General features: G+C 41.0%; 1 protein-coding gene across 4 annotated transcripts in view; it reads right to left on the minus strand.

Moving 5' to 3' along the window:
- The window catches only part of map4k5 (mitogen-activated protein kinase kinase kinase kinase 5), a 42423-nt gene that overhangs the window by 4539 nt on the left and 13186 nt on the right, over positions 1-24698 (minus strand). For 2 of the 4 annotated variants that reach the window (XM_088353840.1, XM_088353841.1), the window contains 16 exons: positions 14351-14409; positions 14212-14279; positions 13942-13980; positions 12019-12063; positions 10304-10346; positions 10024-10240; positions 9302-9325; positions 9133-9221; positions 7940-7981; positions 7783-7867; positions 7627-7706; positions 7402-7462; positions 5654-5768; positions 4162-4220; positions 994-1097; positions 743-920 (listed from right to left, as the gene is read on the minus strand). In XM_088353840.1, coding sequence (XP_088209966.1) covers positions 743-920; positions 994-1097; positions 4162-4220; positions 5654-5768; positions 7402-7462; positions 7627-7706; positions 7783-7867; positions 7940-7981; positions 9133-9221; positions 9302-9325; positions 10024-10240; positions 10304-10346; positions 12019-12063; positions 13942-13980; positions 14212-14279; positions 14351-14409 — 1308 coding nt within the window. The remainder of the gene's footprint in view (positions 1-742; positions 921-993; positions 1098-4161; positions 4221-5653; positions 5769-7401; positions 7463-7626; positions 7707-7782; positions 7868-7939; positions 7982-9132; positions 9222-9301; positions 9326-10023; positions 10241-10303; positions 10347-12018; positions 12064-13941; positions 13981-14211; positions 14280-14350; positions 14410-24698) is intronic. The other 2 variants (XM_088353843.1, XM_088353842.1) reach the window with 2 other exon arrangements.

The raw sequence follows: 24698 nt of genomic DNA on the forward strand, positions 1-24698 counted from the left end.
AATATGTTTCAAACACGTATTTGAAGCCCAAACCCTAGCCCCAACTTAACCCAAAAAAAACCATGTCAAAAACTTCACCAAAAGCACTTCACCTAATTTTCCAGCACCTTGCATAGCATATATTTGAAAGTTTATCGTTAAGTTGTTTGACAAACACTTGGATTTTCTATTTGGTTTATCCATCCATCCATTATCTGCACCGCTTATCCTCAGTAGGGTCGTGAGAGTGCTGGAGCCCATCCCAGCTGTCTTCGGGCAGTGGGCAGGGGACACCCTGAGCTGGTTGCCAGACAGTCGCAGGGCACACAGGGACAGACAACTCACTCCTAGGGACAATTTGGACCTGCCATTTAATCTAACATGCATGTTTTTTGGAAAGTGGGAGGAAACCGGAATGCCCGGAGGAAACCCACGCAAGCACGGGGAGAACATGCAAACTCCACACAGCAGGTTCGATCTCATGAACTCAGAACTGTGCCGCACACGCGCTAACCACTGCGCTGCCGTGCTGTCCTAATTGCTTTATATAATAGAATATTCTGCTGTTTTGTGCACTATTTTTCTATCTTTCCAAAACTTCAAGATTTGAATCAAGAGGAAATTAGAAATGTCTTCATCAAGATATCCAGCTTACTAGTCGTCCCCCCCGCGAGAAGGGTTTTCGAGCAGGTGGCCCCTGATCTAAAATGAGTTGGACCCCCCTACTTTAAGGAATAAATGCATTAGATGGGACTGTGCTCACTGGCAGGCATTTGCGTGAACCAAGACGAGCAGGAGTTGAGGTCGATGGTCTGGAAGCGGACCACTTGGCCGGGTTCTTCGCCCGGGCCCACCGCCACGCACAGGAGCGGGTACTCCTGCTCGGGAACCACCAGCATCTCAAAGACCCTCAAGGGGCTGGGCAGCGGGAAATCAAAGTGCTGCGATGGCGGAAAGACGAGAGGGCGGGATTTAGAGACCAGGGGGCGGTCCCGAAGTTTACTTGTGACTCACCTTGATGAGCATGAACCTCTGCATGGGCTCGTACCATTGCAGCAGGACGATGCCCGACTGCAGAGCGCCGCACAGGTACTTGTGGCCCGTGTACGGGTTCCTCACTGCGCACACAAAAAGCCAAAATCATCAGATTACTCACCACAGCGAGATAAAAAACAATAGTATTCTTCAGCTATGGACCCTTTCATAGTCTACCTCACACGGGAAATCACGGTCAAAGCTGGAGGCCAAAGGATACTTACGCTGGTTAGAAGACAGAGGAAAAGAACAGGTCGTAGCTGCTAGTTGTCATGTTGTGTGTTTCGTAATCGGAGAAAAAAACCTTTGTGATCGTAAACAGAAAGATAAGAGAGTTGTGGTGAAATGTATTCAAGCGAAAAGATTGGACCGAGGCACTCATCAAAGACACTCGGGTTTGAAGCGCACACTTCACATCAGGCAAAGGAAATTAACTGTTTATGATTGCTGCAATCCAGTTCATGTTATCGGCAAAGCATCTGTTTTTTCGTAGCATCGACCGACTGTTTGCGTGTAGCCTAAATGCCTCAAAGGCATGCTTCTTTAAAAAAAATAAAACAAATACATGAAAAGTTGAATGCATTTAATACATGACTTGTATTGTATGCCTGTTTTTATTTGGGAGCCACGCAGTCTACAGGGCTACCATTGGCATTTAGGCTACACTCTCAGTTAGCTCAAGCCAAGTAAATCAATTTTGCCGATATCATAATAGGGACTGGATAGCGACAATCATAGAGGTTTAATTTCTCTTACCTGATATGAAATGTGCGGTGTAAACCTGAGCATTTTCGATGAGTGCCTCGGTCCAATCTTTTCTCTTGAATGCATTTAAGCATAACTCTAAGGAGTGTCTGCTGGGATCCTGTAAAAGTTCAGTTTACCATCACTCAGTTTTTTTCTCCTATTCTGGCACACAAACACACAACATTTAAATCTAGGCTTTTAACACACTTCTATTCTATAGCTTAAGAATGACCTAGATTTCACGTCGACTATGTCTCCATTTTTGCCTGGTCAATCCAGAAGGGGGTGACCTCATGTGCGGTCCCTCCGGGTTTCTTCATTTTCCACATGCTGAGCTTTTGAGATTGTCCTTGCCCTCATGTAGGTTTTAGATCAGGGGATGCTGTCAAAAAAGTCTGTAGTCTTTGCAGGCTTTGAGACTTCTCGAGATAAAGGGTGTCACAAATTAACAGGACTTGACATGACTATTTGTAGACGGGGTCCATTTAAACTGACTTCCAATAATTACCGCGATTAAGTTGTAATTTTAGAAATGCACATGAAAATGCTATCCCTTCACGCTTATCAGTAACAAAAAGGAGAGACAATGCAGAGGCATGTAGTAGTGTAATAGTAGTGTCCCTTCATCGTTAAGTGAGAGAAATATACTAATCGGATGATTACAAAGGAATTGGAGAATCAATGGGGTGAAGGAATCAGTCCTCGTTGAAAATAGAAAATAGGTAAATGATCATAAAATGAAGAAAAAGAAAAGAGGAAAACATTGTTCTCAAGAAAACTGGGAAACCCTGGATGTCAGGGTCCGGGTGACTGCTAACTCTAATCAGCAACCCCTCCAACCACCCTACCTACACCTTCGTAAATCGGTCAAAGTCTGGGAAAATGAAACAGAGTTTTACTTGCTGAACAAAATATCAACAGTAACGGTATTAGATTTAGTTCGGTAGCAATTTAAGGCGTTTCTTTTCCGCTCTCTCCATTTTCTTGGCAACAGTGAAAAATATAAGATTACGTATGATTTTCTGTTGTGTCTATTACTTATAGAATACTGTGTAACCAGATGAGATTTGAAGAGCTTACTATGGAAAATACTGTTTTCAAGAAATAGTTTTTCACCCAAAAAGGACGCACGCCTTGGTTTACTGATGAAACAAGATCGCTTAAACAAGATTGCAGGAAATCTGAAAGAAAATGGCACGCTACCAAGCTTGAGGTTTTCCGTCAAACCTGGTGTGACAACTTGTTAAAGTATAAAGCAGCCCTTGCCTCCGCAAAATCAGCCTATTTTTCAAAGGTGATTGCGGCACAAAGGAATAACCCTAAAATCCTTTTCGACACTGTAGCATCGCTAACGAGGCAACAGATTATTCCAGATAGTTCTACCCATTCAGCACATGATTTTATGGTCTTCTTTAATAAGATTCAACGCGTGTGGGAAGATATTTTTAAAAACAATGTTAATACATTAATTATTAAAGGTCTGAAATCTATAGCTGCGCGACATGGTGGCTGTCCGATTTAGTGATTTGTCACTCGATAATCTTAAACAGGTGGCGAATACGGCCAAACCGATGACTTGCCTGTTTGACCCGCATCCGGGTACGCTGATCAAAGGTCTTTTTGGGGTCCTTGGACATTCAGTTCTAAATATCATAAACACATCACTCTCCTCAGGGGTAGTTCCAGCAGCTTTTAAGTTCACTGTTATCAAACCTACACTGAAACGACCCAACCTTGATCCAGAAAGCTTATGTAATGATAGGCCTGTGTCAAACCTACCGTTTCTTTCTAAAGTACTTGAAAAAGTAGTGGCACAGCAGCGGAATGATTTTATATCCGAGAACAATCTTTTTGAATCCATGCAATCAGGATTCAGGGCTAACCACTCTACTGAGACAGCCCTGATTAAGGTAACCAATGATCTTCTACTGGCAATGGACTCCGGCGCTTCAGGGGATGGTGTCATAATAGTTTGCAATAGTATTTGATCCGTGCAGCCCTTTCAGACTCTTTGTGATTAAGGGCTATAAAAATAAACATGACTTGACTTAAAGGTCAAATTAAAAAAAACTAAGCATCGCTTTCAATAAAACCGGGAAAATCTAAATATTGGAATAGGTATTCAAAAATGCTTTATTTTCAAGGAGAATAGTCAGGTAAAACACAATTAAGTAAAAAAACAAACACTTTTTCTGCTGTCTTTTTTAAATGCATATGAAAATGAGTGCCCTTTGCGCTCATTAGTAACAAAAAAGTTACTCTTAGCTTAAAAAAGGTGAGAGAACCTTGATGTAAAGGGAATATACGTTGCATGGATTTTTCTGCTAAGTGAACGCGAGAAGTAAAAGTGCCTTTTGGAGAAGAAGGCAGAAAGAAAGCAGCCATTGAGCCTTCACTCACCGATGCAGCACTTGTGGCAACCCTTCGTGTCGGGGATCTTGGTGGTCAAGGCGAACCTCCTGAGGGGACAGAACGGAGAGAGTAGCGGAGTCACAACAGGCCAGAAATGTTCTGCACCGAGGCAACGACTCATTGCCAGGGGCAATTTTGGAACCCTGTTTGCGTGGTCAAGCAACGAGAGCAATGGAGGAGACTGTCCCCGTTCGAAATGCCGACATGGAAGCCGGAGCAGACGCTCACTTTGAGGCATGGAAGCAGGTTACGCTGGCCCCTCTACATGTGGGATTACCCGAGCTTGGGTCAAGTATTTTGAACATCCTGAACATATTTTCCCCATAATGAATAACTCAAAAAGCAATCAGCCGGCAGACGATTTGACACAAACGTGGTCTGGTTACATTCACGATCGTACAGGGCACACCATAATGCCCACAGATAAAATAAAAATCCGCCTAAAAGCATTTTCATCGTTGGACATTCCTCATTGTGGGCATCGCTCCATAGTCCCCTTTCAAAAATAAAAAGACTCGTCAGATGACTTCAGATATGGCCGTAGGCTTCTGACCCTTTGTTTGACCACAATGTCGGCCAATAGCAGGCTTGTTTTCGTGGTCCACGCCCTAAATTAGCCTACCAGGGCCTGTATTGATAAACGGACATTGCCTCCTTTAGCTCGGAATAATTTTGGTTCGCCGATGAAATTCTGAAAAGATTGATACGCAGATGCACAAAGGGTTTTCAAATTAGAACCTAAAATAAACCCTAGGGATTCATTTTTATACACCATTATTACGTGCAAGTACGCACAATCATGGATTTACTTCTGAAAAAAGAGGTCAAACATTTACGACTCTTCAAAAATGTCTAAAAAAAAAATATATCAAATGTCAAATACACAGTTGTGGAGGTTTTAGAGCTATAAATTGGTCATCTCCAAATGGCCACTTTTGGAAATGCTTTGACATACCTTTAGAAAAATGTGTCAAATACGATGTTTAGCATTTCAGATTATAATCAAATTTGACCTGGGACCGGGTAAGGCATCATGCTGTTGTCCCACCAGATTTCCAGCTAAATGCCCATGTTAGACTCATCTGCAGGCATTTCATTGCAAAAATAATTCAAGCGAGAATAAAAACCCACTTCTGTGCTTCAACTCAGATGTTAGTAGCACTCGCAGTGGGGACCAAATTTTCAAAAGCGACCCTAAGCGTCCAGATTCTCCATAAGGTTCAAGGAGCGCATTCAATCGACTTTGGGTACATCTTGGATTGGGATTGGAAGCCAATTTTCAAGAAATGTTGAGGGTTTAAGTACACACGGACTTAGCCGACTAAGTTGAACCAATGTTGGTTTAGAAGGGTTGTTTTTTTTGTGTGTGTGTTTGCGTATGTATCCTATGCTGGCATTTTAGTCAAGTCCCATTGTTTAATATATGTACTTGTAAATAAATTAAAAGTACATCTTATTGCAATAATAAAAAAGATCTCACCTGGGCAAAATTTTGTCCGGGAAGCGGTGCGTCTGAAGCTGGGCGGCCAGGCCGGGTTTCTTCAGCTGCTCGAAAAGACCGATCAGGTTGTGGGAGTACAGCTGTAAGTTTTTCCCTGCGGAGGGAAAAAAACGGCGGCACGGTCACGCGCCGCTTTTCTGGCTAGAAGGGACACGAGCGATGGGCGTTACCTTCTGGTGAGGTCGGTTAGTAGTGGGGGGCGTCAAGCCGGGTGGGCCGAGGCAGTGCGGACGCAAAGCGTTTGGGGGAGGACACGAGAGCAAACGTCAGGCAAGCCAAACGAAAAAGTCGGCCCGTCAAACTCAAAGGGCAATTCGAGCGGAGCGATTTATGGACACCGGACTAGAGCAATTTGAACTGTCCTAGAAGAAAGTGCCATTGCAACTCCGCTACATTAGCAAAGTGTGCGCTCGCTCGTTTGCACTCATAGCACAAAGTATGTAGGCTTGACAGTATGCGTAACAGACACCATGAAAGCAGCCCTTTGAGACTCTTTGTGATTAAGGGTTAACAGCAGGGTTCCTACACCCTTTTCAAGCCATTTCAGGCCAGTTTTTCTATGTTTCCAATACCTTTGAAGGAAGAAATCCAGCTCCGGTCAAAACAATGTTTCTGGTTGGCTTTGATGACTACGATAAATCTTGCTGCTAGCACCTATTTCGTGTGTCCTTTTGCATCAATGGGCTGCAATAAACCGACGTGAATTCCGCCATTCTGCCTCAACAATTGGCGATGTCACACTTGTTTACAAAAGCTCTAAAGGTTGGGTAATGATTGAGTCGATAAGGAAGAACCCAAAAGGAAAAAAAGGGCTATATGTATAAATAGCAGAAAAATGAGCCAGATTTGGACACATTTGAATGATGGATTGCTCCAAAGCAGATTGCATTCAATCTTTCGATCTTGGAGACTTAAGATCTTTCGCTTTTTGTTTCATCATTTATATTTTTGGCGTGTTTTTATGAAGATCTTTGTCTAATTGCTTATAATAGAATTGCAAATAGGTATTTTTTTGTATGTTATGATTAGTTTATAGCACTGAATTTATATATTATTGTTTTGCATTTTAAGGGATTTGGTGTTGGCAGCGCAGCGGCGCAGTTCTGAGGTCATGAGATTGAATCTCCTGTGTGGAGTTTGCATGTTCTCCTCGTGCCTGCGTGGGTCCCCCCCATTCCAAAAACATGCATCTCAGGTTAATTGGCCTAACCAAATTATCCCTAGGTGGGAAATGAGCGAGTGAGTTGTCCGTCTCTATGTGCCCTGCGACTGGCCGGCAAGCAGTTCAGGGTGTCCCCTGCCCACTGCTCCAGCACCCCCGTGACCCTACTGAGGATAAGCGGTGCAGATAATGGATGGATGGATGGGATTTGGAGTTGTTTTACTTGAAACCTGTTCAGTATGTAAAATGCTACAATTGTTTTGTATTTCGAAGTACATTTTTGTAGATCTGTGAATATTTAAATATATATATATTTCATGTGTTTTGCAAGGTGACAGAAAAACGATCGAAAAGCACTGAACTAGAGGGACCGAACTGCCGGCGCTTTTAACTTTATGCTTTTCTACTCAAGAGAAAAAAAAAAATCAAACGTTGGTAACCGCGAGAGGCCGGTTTCCTTCTCCGCATAGAAACTGGTGTAAACGACATCCCCCCGTCACACAAAGACAACATGGCGGCAGGCAGATAAGGCGGCACCACGGCATCAATCTGGCGGGACGCTTACCCGATAAGGACATCAGGTTGTTGTTGATAACGTAGAGCCACGTGCACTTCCGAGGGAACAGCTAAAAGGAGACACAAAGATGCCGTATCACAGCCATTCCACTGGGCCAAATGCAAGCCCGGCAAAAAACAACAACAACAATTTCCAGGACAAGCTGCTGTCGGGAGACACCATTTTGGGGAAAAAAAAATAAAACAAATCGCTGTTTTTCAGAGAAAAGCGGACCTGCTCCATGGTGGCCTCGTGCAGCTCGTTGAGATTGAGCGTATAGATGCCGTCCTCCGTCCCGAAGATCAAGTATTGGTCTAAGCGAGAGGAAAGGGGAGCGTAGAGTGGATCAGCGGCAGGTCCCGAGTGGGTGGCACGCTCCTGAGGTTCTACCTTTGGTGTCCGGGTGGATCCAGGACGTAGCGCAGTTGATCTTCAGCGGACATCCGTCAAATACTTTGGAGAAACAAGCGCCCATCTGACCAGATAACAACAAAGTAGTGATTTCTCACGCACCATCCTACAGTAGTTGGCAAAACGGTGGACTCACCAGCACTTTGGGCGTGGGCGGCAGTCCGTTGATGGCCGGTTTCTGGTGGCAGGAGACACAAAACTTGCCAATAAATAAACACAGTACGCCTTTTTCATCACCAAATTCAAGCGATTTTCAAGCACTTTCAAGGACAATTTTGAATTTTTCTAGTTTCCTCAAAGAAAGAACTCCAGCCACTTTTAAAAGAACGTTTTTTTATGTCGACTTTGATGATCTTCCTGCTAGCACAGACTTTGTGCTTTTTGGAGCTGTTCCTATGATCTAATATCCGTTTGTGTCAATTGGGTGCTCTAAACTGACACGAATTCTGCCTCAACAATGCTTGCATGGCTTCAATACGTCCCACTTGTTTACAAACACTGAGAGGCCCCTAGAACTGTTGGCTAATAATTGAGTTAAATACAGAAGACAAAAAAGAAGGTACTATAGGTATAAAATGCAGAAAAACGAGCTTGTTATTGATATTGATTGCTCTGAAGCAAAGGACATTCAGTCTTTCAATCTTAGACAGCTGATCTTTTGCTGTTTGTTTGATTTTTATTTGTGTTTCAGAGGATCTGTGTCTAACTCGGTTCAAATAGAATTGTAAATAGTTCATTTGGTTTGCATTTTATCATTTATTTATAGCACAGAAGAGTTGGCATTTTGAATTTGTATTTTATTGTGATGCATTTTGTGTTCGACTTCAAATCTGTTTTGTGTGTAAAAATCTAAAATAGTTTTATATTTGAATTTTTTTGGTACATCTGTGAATATTTTAATTTATAATTCATGCGTTTTTCAGGGATCTCCTGTGAAACATCAGAAATGACTAAATAATTCTGTATGTCATTTTTTATTATTACTGATAATATAGCATAAAAAATAAAAAAATCTCAGGAGCCGCTTGGAAGGCAAAAAAAAACTGTTTTCTAAATAGAACTGTCCTATTGGGTTTGAGCAAGTGGGAGCCGTAAGGCTTCACATGACAACACCATAATGACTTGGGAGCAGGCCTGTCGGCGTCATTTCCACACGCTCATTAAAAAAAATCAGCTCGAGACTGCCAAGAAACATAGCAATGGCAACAATATGAAGGACTTCACCCAGAATTGAGGCTTTTACCCTGACCCTTGAAAACACAACATTATTATTCAAGCAACCGTAGGAACCCTGCGTTTTCAAATTGGGGAGGAGAGACAAACACGTACAGGAAAATCCTTCTTGAGCTGGCGCTTGGCCCGGTGGGCTGCGGTGGGTTTGGCCCCGTCACTGTTGCCGCTCCCGTCCGAGTCCTCGTCTGCGAAAAGGTGGCAAAAAAGAAGCCAGATGAGACAATTGCGCTAGCGGAAAGCCGGTCGGGCTGTCGATCGGACTCACCTTTACATTGGCATTTACTGACAGCTTGGTAACAAAGGAAAAGGAGCCATCAAACACTTTTCAGATAACGTATGGGAGGAATGGAGCACACGAGTAAACTACCATATAGAGCAGGGGTCAGAAACCTTTTATAACCAAAGAGCTATAAAAAAATGTCTTGTTTTTTGTGTGCGTCTTCGATGGCTCATGTGTTACATTCCTATCGTTTGTAAATGATAAGAGCGAAAGATAAGATGGCGGGGCGCGCGAGTGCAGCGGCTTCAGGCTCTCCAGTTTGTTCTTTTTGTTTTTAGTGTTCTTTTATGCCTCATATTTTCCCTTCGACTCCTTTCACTACTACAATAACATCCACAACATCCCGAGGGATATACAGAGACTACCGGGATCTCCCTGGGTGATCTGCCTGCTGACAAACAACGGAGACGGCGGAGGGAGCGAAAGTAAAAGCGAGGATGCCGGTCGGGCCTAGCTGCTAGGCTAAGAAGGCTCCCATTTACGTCGGCTAATGATTCGGTTGCCGGAGTTGGGATTGAGGTTCACAGACTTTGTGTTCATTCTTAGACCCGTCCAAGCGGACATTGTTGGCAGGTATGCATATTATCATGATTTTTGGACATTTGGGTTTGGCAGGCTGTAGCTTGCCCACGGCTGCGCTAGGCGCAGAGTCATCCTATTTTGGGGGAGAATTCCATAGACAAGAAGATGAAGCGTACGGCCCTCACCGGAAGCGTGAGAGAGAAGTCCCGGGCTGCTGACGCTGACCGAGAGGTAGTCAGGCGAGCCGGCGCCGCCCGCCTTATTGCCGTGCTCCGGAGTGCTGCGTCGTCGTGCCGCTAACGCCGCCGACGCCGGCCCGTTCTCCGCGTCGGGGAACCGGCGGACCGTGAGCGAGCGCTCGTCCTGGAGATGCGCTCCCTCGCGGGGGTCTCGGAAGCGGGGCTGCGGGAGCGGCGCCGGGTCAAGACCGGACTCTTACGTAGAACGGCGCACGTGGGTTTTTACCTTGGGAGGCCGAGGAGGAGGATAGCCTGGCTTGAGGGTGGAGCTGAAAACAAAAGAGTGCGTTTTAGAGGAAGTGACTTGAGAGTCAAAGTGATCTTGATTGAGAAAGCCACAACTTTCTAGACTGCGACCGTAATTTCCAGACTACGGAGCGTACCCGATTAAAAGCCGCATGATCAAATCTAAGGCTTTGGAGGAGCCGCACTGGATTTTAAGCCGATAGGCTTTAAGAGCCATAAAAATCGACTTCAAGCCCGGCGCCAACCACCTGGGGAATTTGGCAAAGACGGGGTTCGTACCCCTTTTGTATGGTCAAATTCATGCACTTTTCAAATCCAATTTTTCCAGTACCCACAAAAGGAAGATAGATGTCTAGATGGATGTCTAGATAGATATAGATAGATACTTTATTCATCCCCATAGGGAAATTCATCAAAAGAACGAGTTTTTGTTGTCGTCTTCAAAGACTAAAAGTCACTCTCTTGCTACTAACACATACTCTGTGCTATTTTGAGCTGTACCTTTCTATGGGCTGCTATAAACTGACATGAATTCTGCCTCAACGATGCTTGCACAGCTTCAATTCGTCACACTTCTATACAAACTTGAAAAGGGCTTTATAGGTGTTGGGTAATAATAGATGTCAGAAGGCAAATTTGGACTCATTTCCGTGATATTGGTGGCGCTGAAGCAGAGAAAATTCAATCTTTCAATCTCAGAGAACGCTGTTTTTTAATTTCTGTTTAACCTATTTTAATTGATATTTTTTTTAGTTTTTTTTTCCAGAAAATCTTTGTCTAAATTGCTTAAAGTAGAAATTGTATATAGTTAATATTTTGGTATGTTAAGATTAATTTATAGCACTGAAATGTTAATATTTCTAATTAATATTTTATTGGTTAGCATTTTCAGGGATTGTATGTTGTTGTTCGACTGCAAATCCTTTCAGTGTGTCAAAAGATATTGTTTATGATTTTACACATTTTTAAATTTATATTGCAAAGTTACTAAATGACTTTGTGCAAAATGTTTTAGTATTATTGATAATATATCATTAAAAAAAATCTAGGGAGCCGTTTGGGAGCCAAAACAGTCGTCTCTTCTCAGTGAAACGAGCCAAGAGGCGGTTTTCAAAATAGAGCTGTCCTCCAATAGAGGGTGGTGATGCTTCACATGACAACGCCATAGTGACAAGCCACTAGACCAGTCGTCATAAGACCATTACAAAGACAAGCACCTTAGTTCCTAACCCTACACCTAACTCTAGATGAAGCCCCAACCCTATTTCAGAACCCTACATTTATTTTAGTACCCTACTAAGGAGCCTAAAGCTTAGTTTTCTAACCCAATTCTATTTTGGAACCACAAGTTTAAAACCCTTATTTGAAGCCCAAACCCTCTAGCTCCTAACATGGCAAGAATTTCAAGCCTTTACAAGCACCGCACCTAAAATTCAAGCCTTGAATACACAATATTAAAATGTAAGAATTTAAGTATTTCAAGCCCCGGTATGAACCAATGTATACGGTTGTCAAAAAGATGGACATACTACCCCTCTAGGAGGACGTCATAAACGTATCCGTATTTAAAGCGCCTGCGGTGAAGAGCAGCGTGTTGTTTTACCTCGGTGCTGCCACAATAAAGTCGCAACCTGTAGTCTAGAATTTACAATCCCCCCTCCTCCAAAATCAAACAACAAAGAGTATTTTTCTCACAGTTCCACTTCTTCAAAGGCGTCCTGAAGGTGAGCCACGTGTCCCCTGCAGCAGACAAAAGGTTAGCGAGATTGGAAATTTTGGAGACACGAGACAAAAAAAGAAGAGCGGCTGCTGTGGCAAACTCAGGGTTCCCCCAGGATTTTAACCTTTCAAACTCAAGACTTTTTAAGACCTTTTCAAGACGACATCCAATGAAATTTAAGACCAATCTCGAACCTGTTCTTGATTACAGACACTGGTGTCCGATGACAGGATGTTTTAAAGCCGCACTGAAGGTATCGCGTACCCTGTAGCCGGGTTTGCTTCGCGAGAACAGCCGGAGGGACCGAGGGAGGACCGAGGGAGGACCGATGGAGGACTGGCGGTCGCATGGGGGTCCAGAGTGACCTCGGCGGGACCCTCTAGCTAAACTTTGCCTTCCCAGAATTACTTCCACGACGACAACGCGTTGGAGGCCAACTGTACGTAAAGCGCAATGCTCCATTTCGAAATGGGTATTTTCCCACTGAGGATAAAGTCAAAGAAAATAAAAAATCTGTTTACGACGTTTCATACTTTTAGCGGTTTACTTAAGATACAGTTATGAGCTCTGTCACGCATGTATTGAGATTCCGCAGGGTTCAGTACTTGGCCCCCTTCTTTTCAGCATTTAAATGCTTCCACTAGTGATATTATTCACAAGTATAATATCAGTTTCCATTGCTACGCAAATGACAATCAACTATATCTTCCGATGGAGGAATCTGCCACACTAAGCTGTGGAAATTTGGAGGCCTGCCTCACTGAGATCAAAGAATGGATGTCACTCAACTTCTTGCGCCTTAACTCTGAAAAGACCGAAATGTTAGTTATTGGTCCATCTAAATGCCGTGACTTGTTCTCAAAAACAGCTCTGAACATTGACAAATGTATTAGCACCCGGAGTGACTCGGTCAAAAACGTAGGTGTCATATTTGACCCCGATCTGTCCTTTTAAACACTCGTTAAGAGTATTACTAGAAAAGCTTTTTTTCCATCTTCGCAATATTGCTAAAGTTCGCCCTATGCTGTCTCTGTTGGATGTAGAGATTATAATTCATGCGTTTGTTACCTCCCGTCTCCATGACTGTATTGCACTACTCTCCGGTCTCCCGAAGTCCAGAATTAAGAGCCTTTAGCTGGTACAAAATGCTTTTAACTAAGACAAGAAAGTTTGAGAGCGTTCTCCATTCGGGCCCCGGTGCTGTGGAATGCTCTTCCCCCTGAGATTCGATCTGCAACCTCAGTAGAAATGTTTAAATCTAAGCTTAAAACACACTTCTATTCTATGGCATAAAAATAACTTATATTTTATGTTGACATGTGCTGTGTATTATTTGCCCTAATGTAGGTTTTAGATGAGAGGATGGTGTCATAATAGTCTGTAATAATAGCTTGCAATAGTCTTTGATACGTGCAGCCCTTTGAGACTCTTTGTGATTAAGGGCTATACAAATAAACAGGACTTGACTTGACAAGGGGAAACGAAGCCCTTTGAATGCCTTAATCTCTGGTTATCCAATGTAAGACTTTATCAAGTTTTGAAGACCTTGGGGGAACCCTGAAAAAATAAAAGTTTCGTGGTGCTTAGATTCAGAGAAATCAGTGCTCCGGCAATTTGGATAAGGTTTTGGTTTGTCCCCTTGATGCGTCTAACTGTCACGCAGAGCGGGAATCTTCCTTTAAACACTCAAATTTGCAGAGAAATAAAAAAGTCGATTCTCATCGAAAAATCCAAAGAATGGCTCAGCCATAGAAGAATCAAAGGCCTTCGGACGGACTTCTCTGACTCTGGCCTCCCTTCAACTCATCAAACATGCGTCAGAAGGCATTTTGACAGCATCGGGAGGGTCATCGCTATCGAGACACGTGCAGACATGCGACGAAAGTGTGCAGAGTTACCGTTGAAACAACTCGTCTTCAACGCTTTTGAGCAGGCTCCTTGGGTGCGAGGGGGGAAGGGGCGTGGGATGTGAGACCGGAGGTGAGGAGGGGGAGAGAGACAAAAGTGGACAAGCAAAGCAAAAAAAGGAGACGTGAGAAAGGAGCTCGCCCGCTTCAAACAAAAAGACGTGCAGCAAAGCAGGCGGTCGGTGGCTCCGGGGGTGCATGCCCGTTGGGTGAGACACACATAAGGACACGTGTGAGTGAAAAAGCTCCGGGACGGCTCACCTGGCTGCCATGCCCCCTTCGGCGAATGGACTCCACGGGGACTGGAAGTCGCTGTCCTGGCTCTCGTCCTGCGAAAGGAGGCAAAAAACTAAAGGCGCTCCAAAACAGCTGCTCACCGGCGCCATCTTGTGACGCTCACCATCTCGGAACGGGCCTCCGTCTCCTTGCGTAGCGGCGGCTCGAACTGGAGCTTGTCGACTGCCGGGCACAAGAAGCTTTTTTGAATATTCACTCGCTTACGGGTGAGGGCATTGCTTCTCCCTTTATTCCCGTCATGCCCGCCCTCGGAAGAGGAAATCCTACCCCCATAAATCGGTCTTTTTTTGAAGTATGTTCCATATTTGATGGTAACACCTCTTCTCTGTCGATGCCAAACCTACGCCTTTGGGCACATTTTCCTTTTCAAATAAGTTATAAATATATTTCTCTATACTACATGATGAGCATATGATTAGTACATAGAAGGTATTGAAAAAAGGGCAATCTGCGTCCGCCTATTGATAGGGATAAATGTTCCAGATACTTGGCTGATGACTGGAAGAAATCAAAGATACTGAACAATGGCACGGAAGATAAAATTGTTCAATTTCTCACAGTGCACTAGTTGAAAAACTAGGAAAGAGAGAGACAGAGGCAGAGGGAGAGATATAGAGCTACATGGATAGATAAGATCATTAGATTTAGCTAGATGTGGTGGTTTAATTCTACGGCATATACTTGTAGCTATTGACTGATTTCAAAACGTTTTTCTCCATATGGCGGGAGTGCTCTGTGGTAAAAGGGAGAGACGTAGCTCCTCGTGGACCGGATTCTGTTGGGAATTCACATTTGGATAGGAAGTCAATCGTCATCAATTTGCTTTTGGAGGCTCAACCCGAAGTGCTACTCTTGGTTGCAATCGTCAGCCACTAGATGGTGCTGGTGGTGTCGTCACCTCTGCACAACTTTTGAAAGTCCCGACTTAATGTTAGCCCAGCTTGATTGCGGCCTACATTCCTTTCACACTTTTTCCATCTAGGGTGATTGCGTGCCTTCCAGAGGCTACATAGTCATTTGTGGGCGTTTGTGTCGAAATCACAGCGGGATGTTTTCGGTTTGTCAAAATGTTTTCGTCTTTAGTTTGCTTTTGGTCCATTTTCAAAACAACGAATGACCGAAATGACTAAAAGCAAGGTCGGAAGTTTCTCTACTTTGTGGATTTTCATGGTGCATTTGGTTCTGAATTCTGATCAGCTAAACTAGGGGTTGAGAACCTTTTGGACCTGAAGAACAAAAGATTTGGGGGAGAGAGAGCCACACCATATATTCGAAAACAAATTCAACAAAAGCGCCACACAAAATCTTATTCTTGGACGATAAAGCTATAAAATAATAATGAATAATAATGCACTTATCAGATTTGGAAGAATAAAATGTATATACCAGAGTCCTCTTTAACCCGGACCGAACCAACCACAAATATCAGCGCAGTTTAGGCAAAGCGCGCACCGATCTCTGCATCGCACTGGGCAGAATTGCGACACTACTGAGGAAATCTAAGCGGGCGGCATTTGATTTCTGAGAAAGAGCCATAGGTTCCCGACCCCTGGACTAAACAGTAGCCACGCCCCTTTTCTGCCCGTGCGTCATTAATGGTTGTACACATACGTAAAACGTCTTGACGAACCTAAATGACATACCAGAATGTTCTTTTTTTAATTTCCAGTTTCTTTAAAAGCCATCATGTCAACAAAACACAGAGGAAGATGCTCTCAATCACCCAAAAACTTGAACTTCTCCACATACTGATTCGGTCTCAAGTTATTCAAAAAGGATTAAATAATAAAAGTGTTCTACTTTGTAGGTTTTGACTATTGCTGGTCCTTGCAAAAGGCAGGGATTACCGTAAAGACAATTCTAATTCGTTCACGTATCTGGGTCCAAGACGGCAACAAGTCTCACATGCGTCTCAGCATTTAGGATCCAAGTGCAAAGGCTGTATAGGGGAGGGGGACATTCCCACGCATGAGTAAAATGAACTACACTGTCAAAGACACAAACAAATAAAGGAGAAAGTGCTAGATAAGCTAGAAGTCAACATCAAGGATGTGATTAGTCAGGGACGGGTCAGTGAGAGAAAGGAGCGACGGGGGGGTTGAACTTGTTACAACATTGCAAACGCTAATGCTAAGACAAACAGCAGCACTGACCTGTTGGCAGCCCTCCTGCTTCTGTCCCATTGGTTGCTTACAGGTACAAAAAAAAAGACAGAATGAGGACGCCGTGTCCGTCCCTGTTCACACTTTTTCAAGCGCCGAGCTTCTTTTTGCTACTAATTAGCGCAAAGGGACCCACTTTCATATGCATTTCTGAAATAACTTATACTGGACGACTCACTGTATTGTCACTATGCTATTACCGGCAGTAGAAAGAAGAGAAAAAGATTGGAAGAAAGAGAGAAGAGAAAGAAAAGGAGAAAGAAAGGGAGAAAGAAAGAGAAAGAGAGGATGAGCAAGACAGAGAGAGTGAGAAAAAGCACAATAAAGAAAGAGAAAACAAGAGAGTTGTAGGATGTAGGGTTGATCGGACTTAGTCAACCACAAAAAAGAAAAAAAAAAAAGAAAAGAAAAGCAATGATCCAGCCTTGGTGAGCTCATTTCAGAACGAGGGCACCTCAGCTGACCTTAGGGGGGCGCCACCTTGGAGAACCCTCCTCTATACCACAACGGCCAGTGTAGGGACGAACACGTAGCAAAGGAAGGCAATACCTCTTTACAGCAAGGCAATTTGTATCTCTCGATGTTGTGCCTTACTTAATACATCACTGCACCACTTTAAAAATGCAGATGATCAACTCTAATGTACTCCTTCTTTTCAGAAGTCGGATGCGGAGATTATAATTCACGCGTTTGTTACCTCCCGTCTCGATGACTAACACACTACTCTCCGGTCTCCCAAAGTCCAAAATCAAGAGCCTTCAGCTTGTACAAAATGCTGCAGCGAGGCTTTTAACTAAGACAAGAAAGTTTGATCACATGACCCCGATTTTAGCTTACCTGCATTGGCTCCCTGTTAGCTTAAAATGTGATTTTAAGGTTCTGTTGGTCTGTCAAAGCTAATCATATTTAGTTAATTGTGTATTTCTCTGTCTTCTATGTTACAAATAATCCAGATGAGTTTGACTTATATTACAACTCGTTTTCCACTCTTGTACCATTTTTGAACCGAAAGATATGACATCGTTTGTTATTACTACGCATGTGCGAACTTTGAACCGTAGACGTATGTGTGACGTCACTGATACTTTCTGCGCATGCGCACTTTTTGAACAAAACCGGGTTGCAACGCGGGAAACTTGTGAGACGGTGAGACTTTTTGAATCCGTCTGCCCACTGCCGTGAATAAATTCTAAAACTACATTTGCCTCTCTTACTGATCACTCCAGTTTAACCTATTACGAAAATATTAACCCTAACATTTTTGTTGTCGAAACCCGGACGGTACGTAGTATTTTGAAGTTGAAAACGAAAACGAAAAAAAAAAACCAATCAATTCTACCGCGTGGTCTAGAACAAAGGAAACCCTTCAAAGTCCGCGTCACCGTCAACGAACCAGGATGAAGTGATCGGTAAGAGATGCATTTCTAATATAAAAATTTGGAATAATTCTAAGAACGAAGCCATTTTTTATAAAAAGATAAAGTTGAATTGGCCACAGAGAGAGACCATAGTGTTGACGGGCGCCATATGTGGGCTTGAGAAGCCATTACAAAATCTTAGCTAAGTAAATACCCAAAAGGAATCAGAATAAAATACGAAGTATTTTAAATACTCAAACTTTTTGTTTGAGACGGAATGGATTGCCTCGGGACGGAAATGTCGACACTAACCCCAAGGTGGGGACGGTAGAATGGGAAAGAAAAGTAAGGGGGAGGGGTACAGAGACGACCCCCCACTTTTCCCATTGTCCTTTTTCAAAAAAAGGACTGGTCCCTCTGTGGTTATATAAAATAAAATAAGGTTTAAGTAAACTGTATGGCTTCATAAAAAAGTGTACACGGTCTAAAATTAAACTAATTTTTTGTGGGCCCACTCTGTCTTGTCAAATGTTTTATGTTTGTTCAATGTGTAAATGTTTGTATTCTTTCCTATATTCTTATTCTTCCTGTCTTATATGTTTGTGCTGGCTTTTAATCGGCCCACGTAACTGAAAAGAAAAAAAAAATATAGAAAAATACGAAGAAAATTGCCGCAAACGAGAGAGCGCGCGCATTTTTAAAAGAAAAAAAAAAAGGAAGCGAAGTGCACATTGCAACGAGAGAAACGTTTTTTTAAGAGTAAGACCGGTTAAAAAATGTTGTTTTTGGGTGGAACCGAGAGCACATCGCGTTAGGAATCGAAAACGTTCGTTTTTTGGGAAATCGGCGTTTGACGCTAACGGTGTACAACATAACGCCTGCGGGCCTAAGGGGTTCCAAAAAATATTTTTTTTTTCGGTCCAAATTTTTTTTGTTTTTTCAATTGGAAAACGATAAATTTAGGTGTGCTAAGTTTAGAAAACTTATGTTTGAGTTATTTTAGATGCATTAAATGAGTTAATGCCAGAATAACACTTACTAAAGATACAATAACAAAAATAAAGATAGAATATTCCGGTTTTCAGTTCTAAATTAGAAAATTGAGGACTGTAAAGACGGGGGAAAAATCAAATTGAGCCAATTGGAATGGAATAGAGATAAAAGGTGTTTTGTACAAAATTATCAAAATAGAGCGAATAATTATTTTCAATGAATATGGAGGGAAAATTCATTGAGGGGAATAAAAATGATAAAATGACTCGTAGATCAATACACGTCATTTTTACATTTAGGCTGGTAAGCTAAAAGGGGTGTTAGAAGGTGCAGAAGGAAAAAGTGTTATGTAGGGAATGTATTGTTGGCAAAGCATGTAAGGAAGTTGTTAGATGGACAGTGAAAGTTCGAAGTTTTTGAAGAAAGGTTTTAAAGGAAGTAGGCACGAAGATCAGATTGAAGGCTGAATTAGTTCACGAAAGGAAAGAAAAGATGAGGAAAGGAAGAGACACAAGATGTGGACTGATCAGAGCGGAAAAAGAAGAAAGGATAATGCAAGTAAATAAGAGTTGGTAGAAGGAAGTGGAATACAAGTAAGAGAAAGAAGGAATGTAAAAGGGAAAAGTTATTTAAAGAAAAAAAATAATTCGCTGAAAATTGGATATGAAAAACTTGAGACAAAAGTATGAAAAACATCACATTAGTGTTTTTGGAGTTCCTCTAGGGTCTTGAAAAACACTATATAAATGCAAACCATTTATAATAGATTAGAATATACCTTTACCGACATAGTTACAAAATGGGTTAACATATTGTGACTGACAATGAAATTTGGCATAACAATCCATCTTCAAAGTAAGGTAAAGGAACAGAGAAAATAAGGTTCTAGTCATAATTGAAACAATATTTACACAAAAATAATTGCATGTAAGATGTTACATACAATTGAGGTTTGTGTAATATGCATTTGGTGAATAGACATCACAGCAAAGAAGTTGTCAGCATTGTGCAAAACATGTGACAGTATTTTTATAGATAAGCTATACAAATTAACGGAAATTATTTAAGGGATGAAAATCTATTTGAAGGCAAATGAACATAGATATACTATCGAACACTACACTATTTCGTTGCCATAATGTAAAATATTATAGACTATAGAAAAATAGTTGGAACCATCATGAAAACACTACAAAGGACCTAAGGTAAAGTATGATTTTACAGCAAAAGTGTTGCACTAACAATGTTTTGAGTTCTAGAATCTTGGTTCTTGTCTCATTTGGACTCAACAACCCGCTGAGGAGAAAATGGGATCAGCGAAAGGTAGCACAAATAACATGATGAAGATATTCCATGTGATGAACAATGGTAAGTGAAAAACCAATTTTTATGATATTAAAGGAATATGTCATCAATAAAGGTGTTACAGGTGAGAACCAGAAAAGTTTTGTGTTCATATTCGGCCGGTATGAACCATAACTATGACAAGTAGATCTCATCTTGTTGGAGTCCATCACAGCGACCATCGAGCAGCGATTGGAGGACACCCTGAACTGGTTGCAAGCCAATTGCAGGGCACACAAAGATACACAATTCACTAGCTCATTCACACGTAGGGACAATTTGGACCAGCCAGTCCACCTGAAATGCATGTTTTTGAATGAGGTAAGTAATCCGGATAGCCGGACGGAAACAATGAGATCATGCAAGCTCCGCACAAGAGCCAGTGGCTGGCTTGGAACACACACACCTGTTCCCAGGTCCTTAATAATGCCGCACACGTGCTGGCCAATGCGCCACCGTGCCTCACACACATATATAATATATATATATATGAAACAATTTTAATACTGAACTATCAATAATGATAATATGATAGGGATTTTGAATTCCCTGTACTAGCTTGCTAAAAGATTTATAGATCTTGGGAGAGATCTAATAACCCCTGAAATTAAGTGATACAAAGATATCTGCGTATTCATTCTGTTTTGATCATCAAATTATTAATTTATTTTCTGCATTTGTTGATGGTAATTGCAAATAACAGGCTTGTCTTTTTTCCACTTTTCTACTTTCTGTACTTCTCTCTTTAACATCTTAGTACAACATAATTCGTGATATCAATCATCAAAGCAAATGAGCAGTAAAAGCAAGCTCTCTTTGATGAATTGAACAAGGAAAAAAGCCGTTTGTCTAATAAAAAGACTGACCTTCACTCAACAAGAATTACCAACAACAATGACGTAATCTCGAAGCGATGAGATCTCGTTAGCTAAGATCGGCGTGCAGGAAAATAAAACTCGTATATAACAAAACCAAATTAACGATTAGGATTGTAATGTGTTAAATCTTTGTTAAAGAGTAACTAAATGATAATGACAATTTAAAGGGAAAAAAGTTGCGTCCCCAGTATAAATAACGTGGGGAAATGAAAACAATGAGTGTATATTATAAGATAACTATACAGAATAGTTTAAAAAGAAAGAATATTTGAGTAACAGAACTAATCATTTCTTGTTGAATATGTGAATTGCAAAAAGGGTAATAACTTTAAGACATGTAGTTTTGCTCCTGATAAAGCAGGGACGAAAAAAGCAATGAAGATGACTGGAAAAACGTCCATAATTTTAGTGTTCATCTTCTCGTTCGTAAATGGACAAATTCAAAAGATATGTAAAGGTTATTTCCTTAGTTGTTCTCGTACTCAATAAGAGATTACTCTCAATAGGTCATTTGAACCATTTCAAATAATCAAAATTTTGAAGGAAGTTTGAAAATGACGACAAATTAACACAGAAAAGAAAAATTGGAGACTAGAAATCATAACGTAGCTGAAGCTATTTCAGTCACTGAATCTATTTTTTTTTTTTTTTTTTTAAACAGGAAAAAAAAGAAACAAGTATTAAGTCGGACCAGATCGTTAATTTGTTTAGCTTTAATCACAAGGGATCTCGAAAGGATGCTTAGAACGAAGACTAGTGCGTAGAAACAAAGATTGTTGCGCAAAATAAAAGATAATGAATAAACAAAATAGATACACTCAACAAGATAATTGTATTGTTCTATATTGAATCAATAACAATAGATTGATTATGGTTACAGAGAGAAGAAAATACAATTAGAGAAGTTATGACATTAAGTTCGATTTGGCATTTTTTTGAGAAATTTTTTGTTGATCTTTTGAGATTTTTGATGTTTAGTGTGAGGATTTGGAATTTTGACAAATTTAGCCCAAAGGAAATTGGGAGGACAATTGATTACACACTGAATTTTTTTAGATTGAGTGTTACGATTGACAAATGATAAACAAATGTGTAACAAATACTGACTTATGGTTTGGTTAAGTTAAAAGGAAACGGTTTCTATGGAAGAGCATTTTTAGAAGACAATGAGAAACTGATCAATCTTGAAAAGGGTCATAGGAAATAAAAGTAAAGGACTAGTTGATTTCGAGACATATCATGCTAATTTAAAAATAATTGCATGGGTAATAAATGGATAGAAATTGATTAAACTAAGATAATGTCTACTAGTACTTAAATTTAGAGAAAAATTTAAGACATGGAATAATCCGGCCAATTTACTAAAAAAATCCCACTACATAAGCACAATGGAATTAACGAGACTCTTAAGTGCCAGTGAATTCCACAAAAAAGGACATACCACCCTGTCAAAAAGAAATCATGGACAAAAATAATTTGCTGAAAGAGCCAAAGACATCAGTCATCCATTATCTGCGCCGCTTATCAACAGCGAGGCCAAGGGAGTGAGATGGAGCACATCCCAGCTACGCTCATCAACAACGACATCAAGGGAGTGATGGGGCACATCCCAGCTGCTTTTCAGACAGCTAACAGGAGATTCCTGCAGTCGTTACCAGTGAAATTGACAAAAAAGTCAATAAAGTCATTTTGTGTTTGACATGGACACATTTTTGAAAAACTATTTTTGATGGGCCAAAAGCAACATTCAAATGGTGAATGAAATGTGGAATAAGCAAATCAAAAGACTGAAAGACAACAACATTCAAGAATGCGTCTGCTTGAAGTTATATAGAGTCTTGTTAATACAAAGTGTAAATGTATTTGAGGAAGATTGATAAATTCATCTTGCAAATTTATAAATGTGTCTGATTTCACTCCTATTCATAGATTGTGAACTTAGGTTTTAACTCAGGGGGGAACATTGAGACATTCCGTAAAATATAAGTTAAAACCTAGTTTTTTCCGAAATTGATGAAAAATTGTCTTCTGAATAAGCTCTCCATATAACTGTTTTTTGAGATTCAAATTGCGAAATTTGGACGAATGGAAAAATATTACACAAAAGAAATGTTGTAATATTACAAAATTTACAATGTTTATCAAATTGATTAACAAAAATCAATTTAAATAACCATTCACCATTAGAAAATCGCCCACATTGAGAACATTTTGGGATGGTATTTTTCATTTTTGGCAAAATCATTCACTTTGAACGTGAATTACCTGCTTTCTTTGCAAAATACTGTTATTTTGAACAAATTTACTTACTGAAAAGATAATATATAGGGTATGATTTTTACAAAAGGCAAAACAAAGAGTGAATCATAACAATAAAAACGTCTTTTCTTGGGTTAAATTGACAATTTAACAATTTATCCTGGTCATCTGCCTCGAGGGGAATGGCCAACAGCAAGATAACACATTGAAAATCAAAAGAAAATGCAAATAAAAGTGCATACAAATTTTTTTCTCGAATGTGATCAATCTACAAAAGAAAACACTCAAATCAGGGTAAATGATTCTGACAAGGATAATGGTTAAACTGATTCAGTGACTGGATTTAGTGAAAAAGCAAAATTTGAAATTTAGAACTGACAATTTAAAAATAAATTGTTTATCTTCGAGTTAGAATTTTGGGATAAAATGCTCAAAATGGATAGGGCAACTTATAGTGGGGATTTTGATTTTCACTTAAAATATAAAGACAACTTGAGAAAATATACAAATCTATAAATGAATTTTTTTTTAATTTGTTTTGAGCCATGAAGTCTCAATAGGGGGGAAGAAATAGCATAGCACAATTTATTTAATAAAAAAAAAAATTAAGTCCTATCCTTTTTTCCCCAACTACAGCTTTCCCTGAATATTCAGTTCTATGGTATTGATTTATGCTTCTCTCATCCATACAGAAGGTGACCCCTGCTGATCAGATGATGGAGTTCTGTCAGCCCACAGGGAGCGTCAAACCTAACTTCTTTCCAAGGACAGCGGTCAGGATTCTGGGGAGTGTGCTAGCACTCGCGCCATCAACTGTGTCTCCTACACACGTCCGCCTCTACGCAGGAGGCTGTTGTCATCTCAGGGAAGAAGCTAACTTGCCAGATCCGAAAAGAGGAGCAATCCAATGTGGACAACTGGATGGTGTCACCTCATCTACAAGCAACACATCATCATCACGCCAGGAGGTGTGGGGATCCTTACGATGCCCATGCTCATGAAAAACAGCATCAAAAGCTGCCAATAGTGCCCTAATCTATTCTTCCGAAAGAATAGGCATTAGATTCTACAATGATATCTAGAGAAATGGTCGTAAAAGTACCAAAATAAGAATCCTAACAACTGAGGGAAGAGAAGAGATTAGGTTCAATTTCTTCTATCGTTATGTTGAAAATTTTGGACTTTGCGGACTGCTTTGTTACATTGGTATCAGTTCCCATACACCGAATTTAAATGGACTTAGACAACATTGTCTAAAAGGACTTATCCCTAAAGGGAAACCTCTCTATTGCACACGCGAAGATCTGAGCGGGTAAGCTAATCGAGTCCCGTTCACAAAGTCATCCAGGCCCTGTGGAGACCAATGCACAGGCAGGGTTCTTTGTTTTGTGTTTTTAGCTATCGCACATTACTACTACATTTCCTAGTATAAGAAACACTCTCGACCTCATTGAAAT

This window comes from Urocampus carinirostris, chromosome 15, assembly GCF_059441175.1.
Source record: "Urocampus carinirostris isolate Australia breed hairy pipefish chromosome 15, RoL_Ucar_1.0, whole genome shotgun sequence".
Taxonomy (NCBI): Eukaryota; Metazoa; Chordata; class Actinopteri; order Syngnathiformes; family Syngnathidae; genus Urocampus; species Urocampus carinirostris.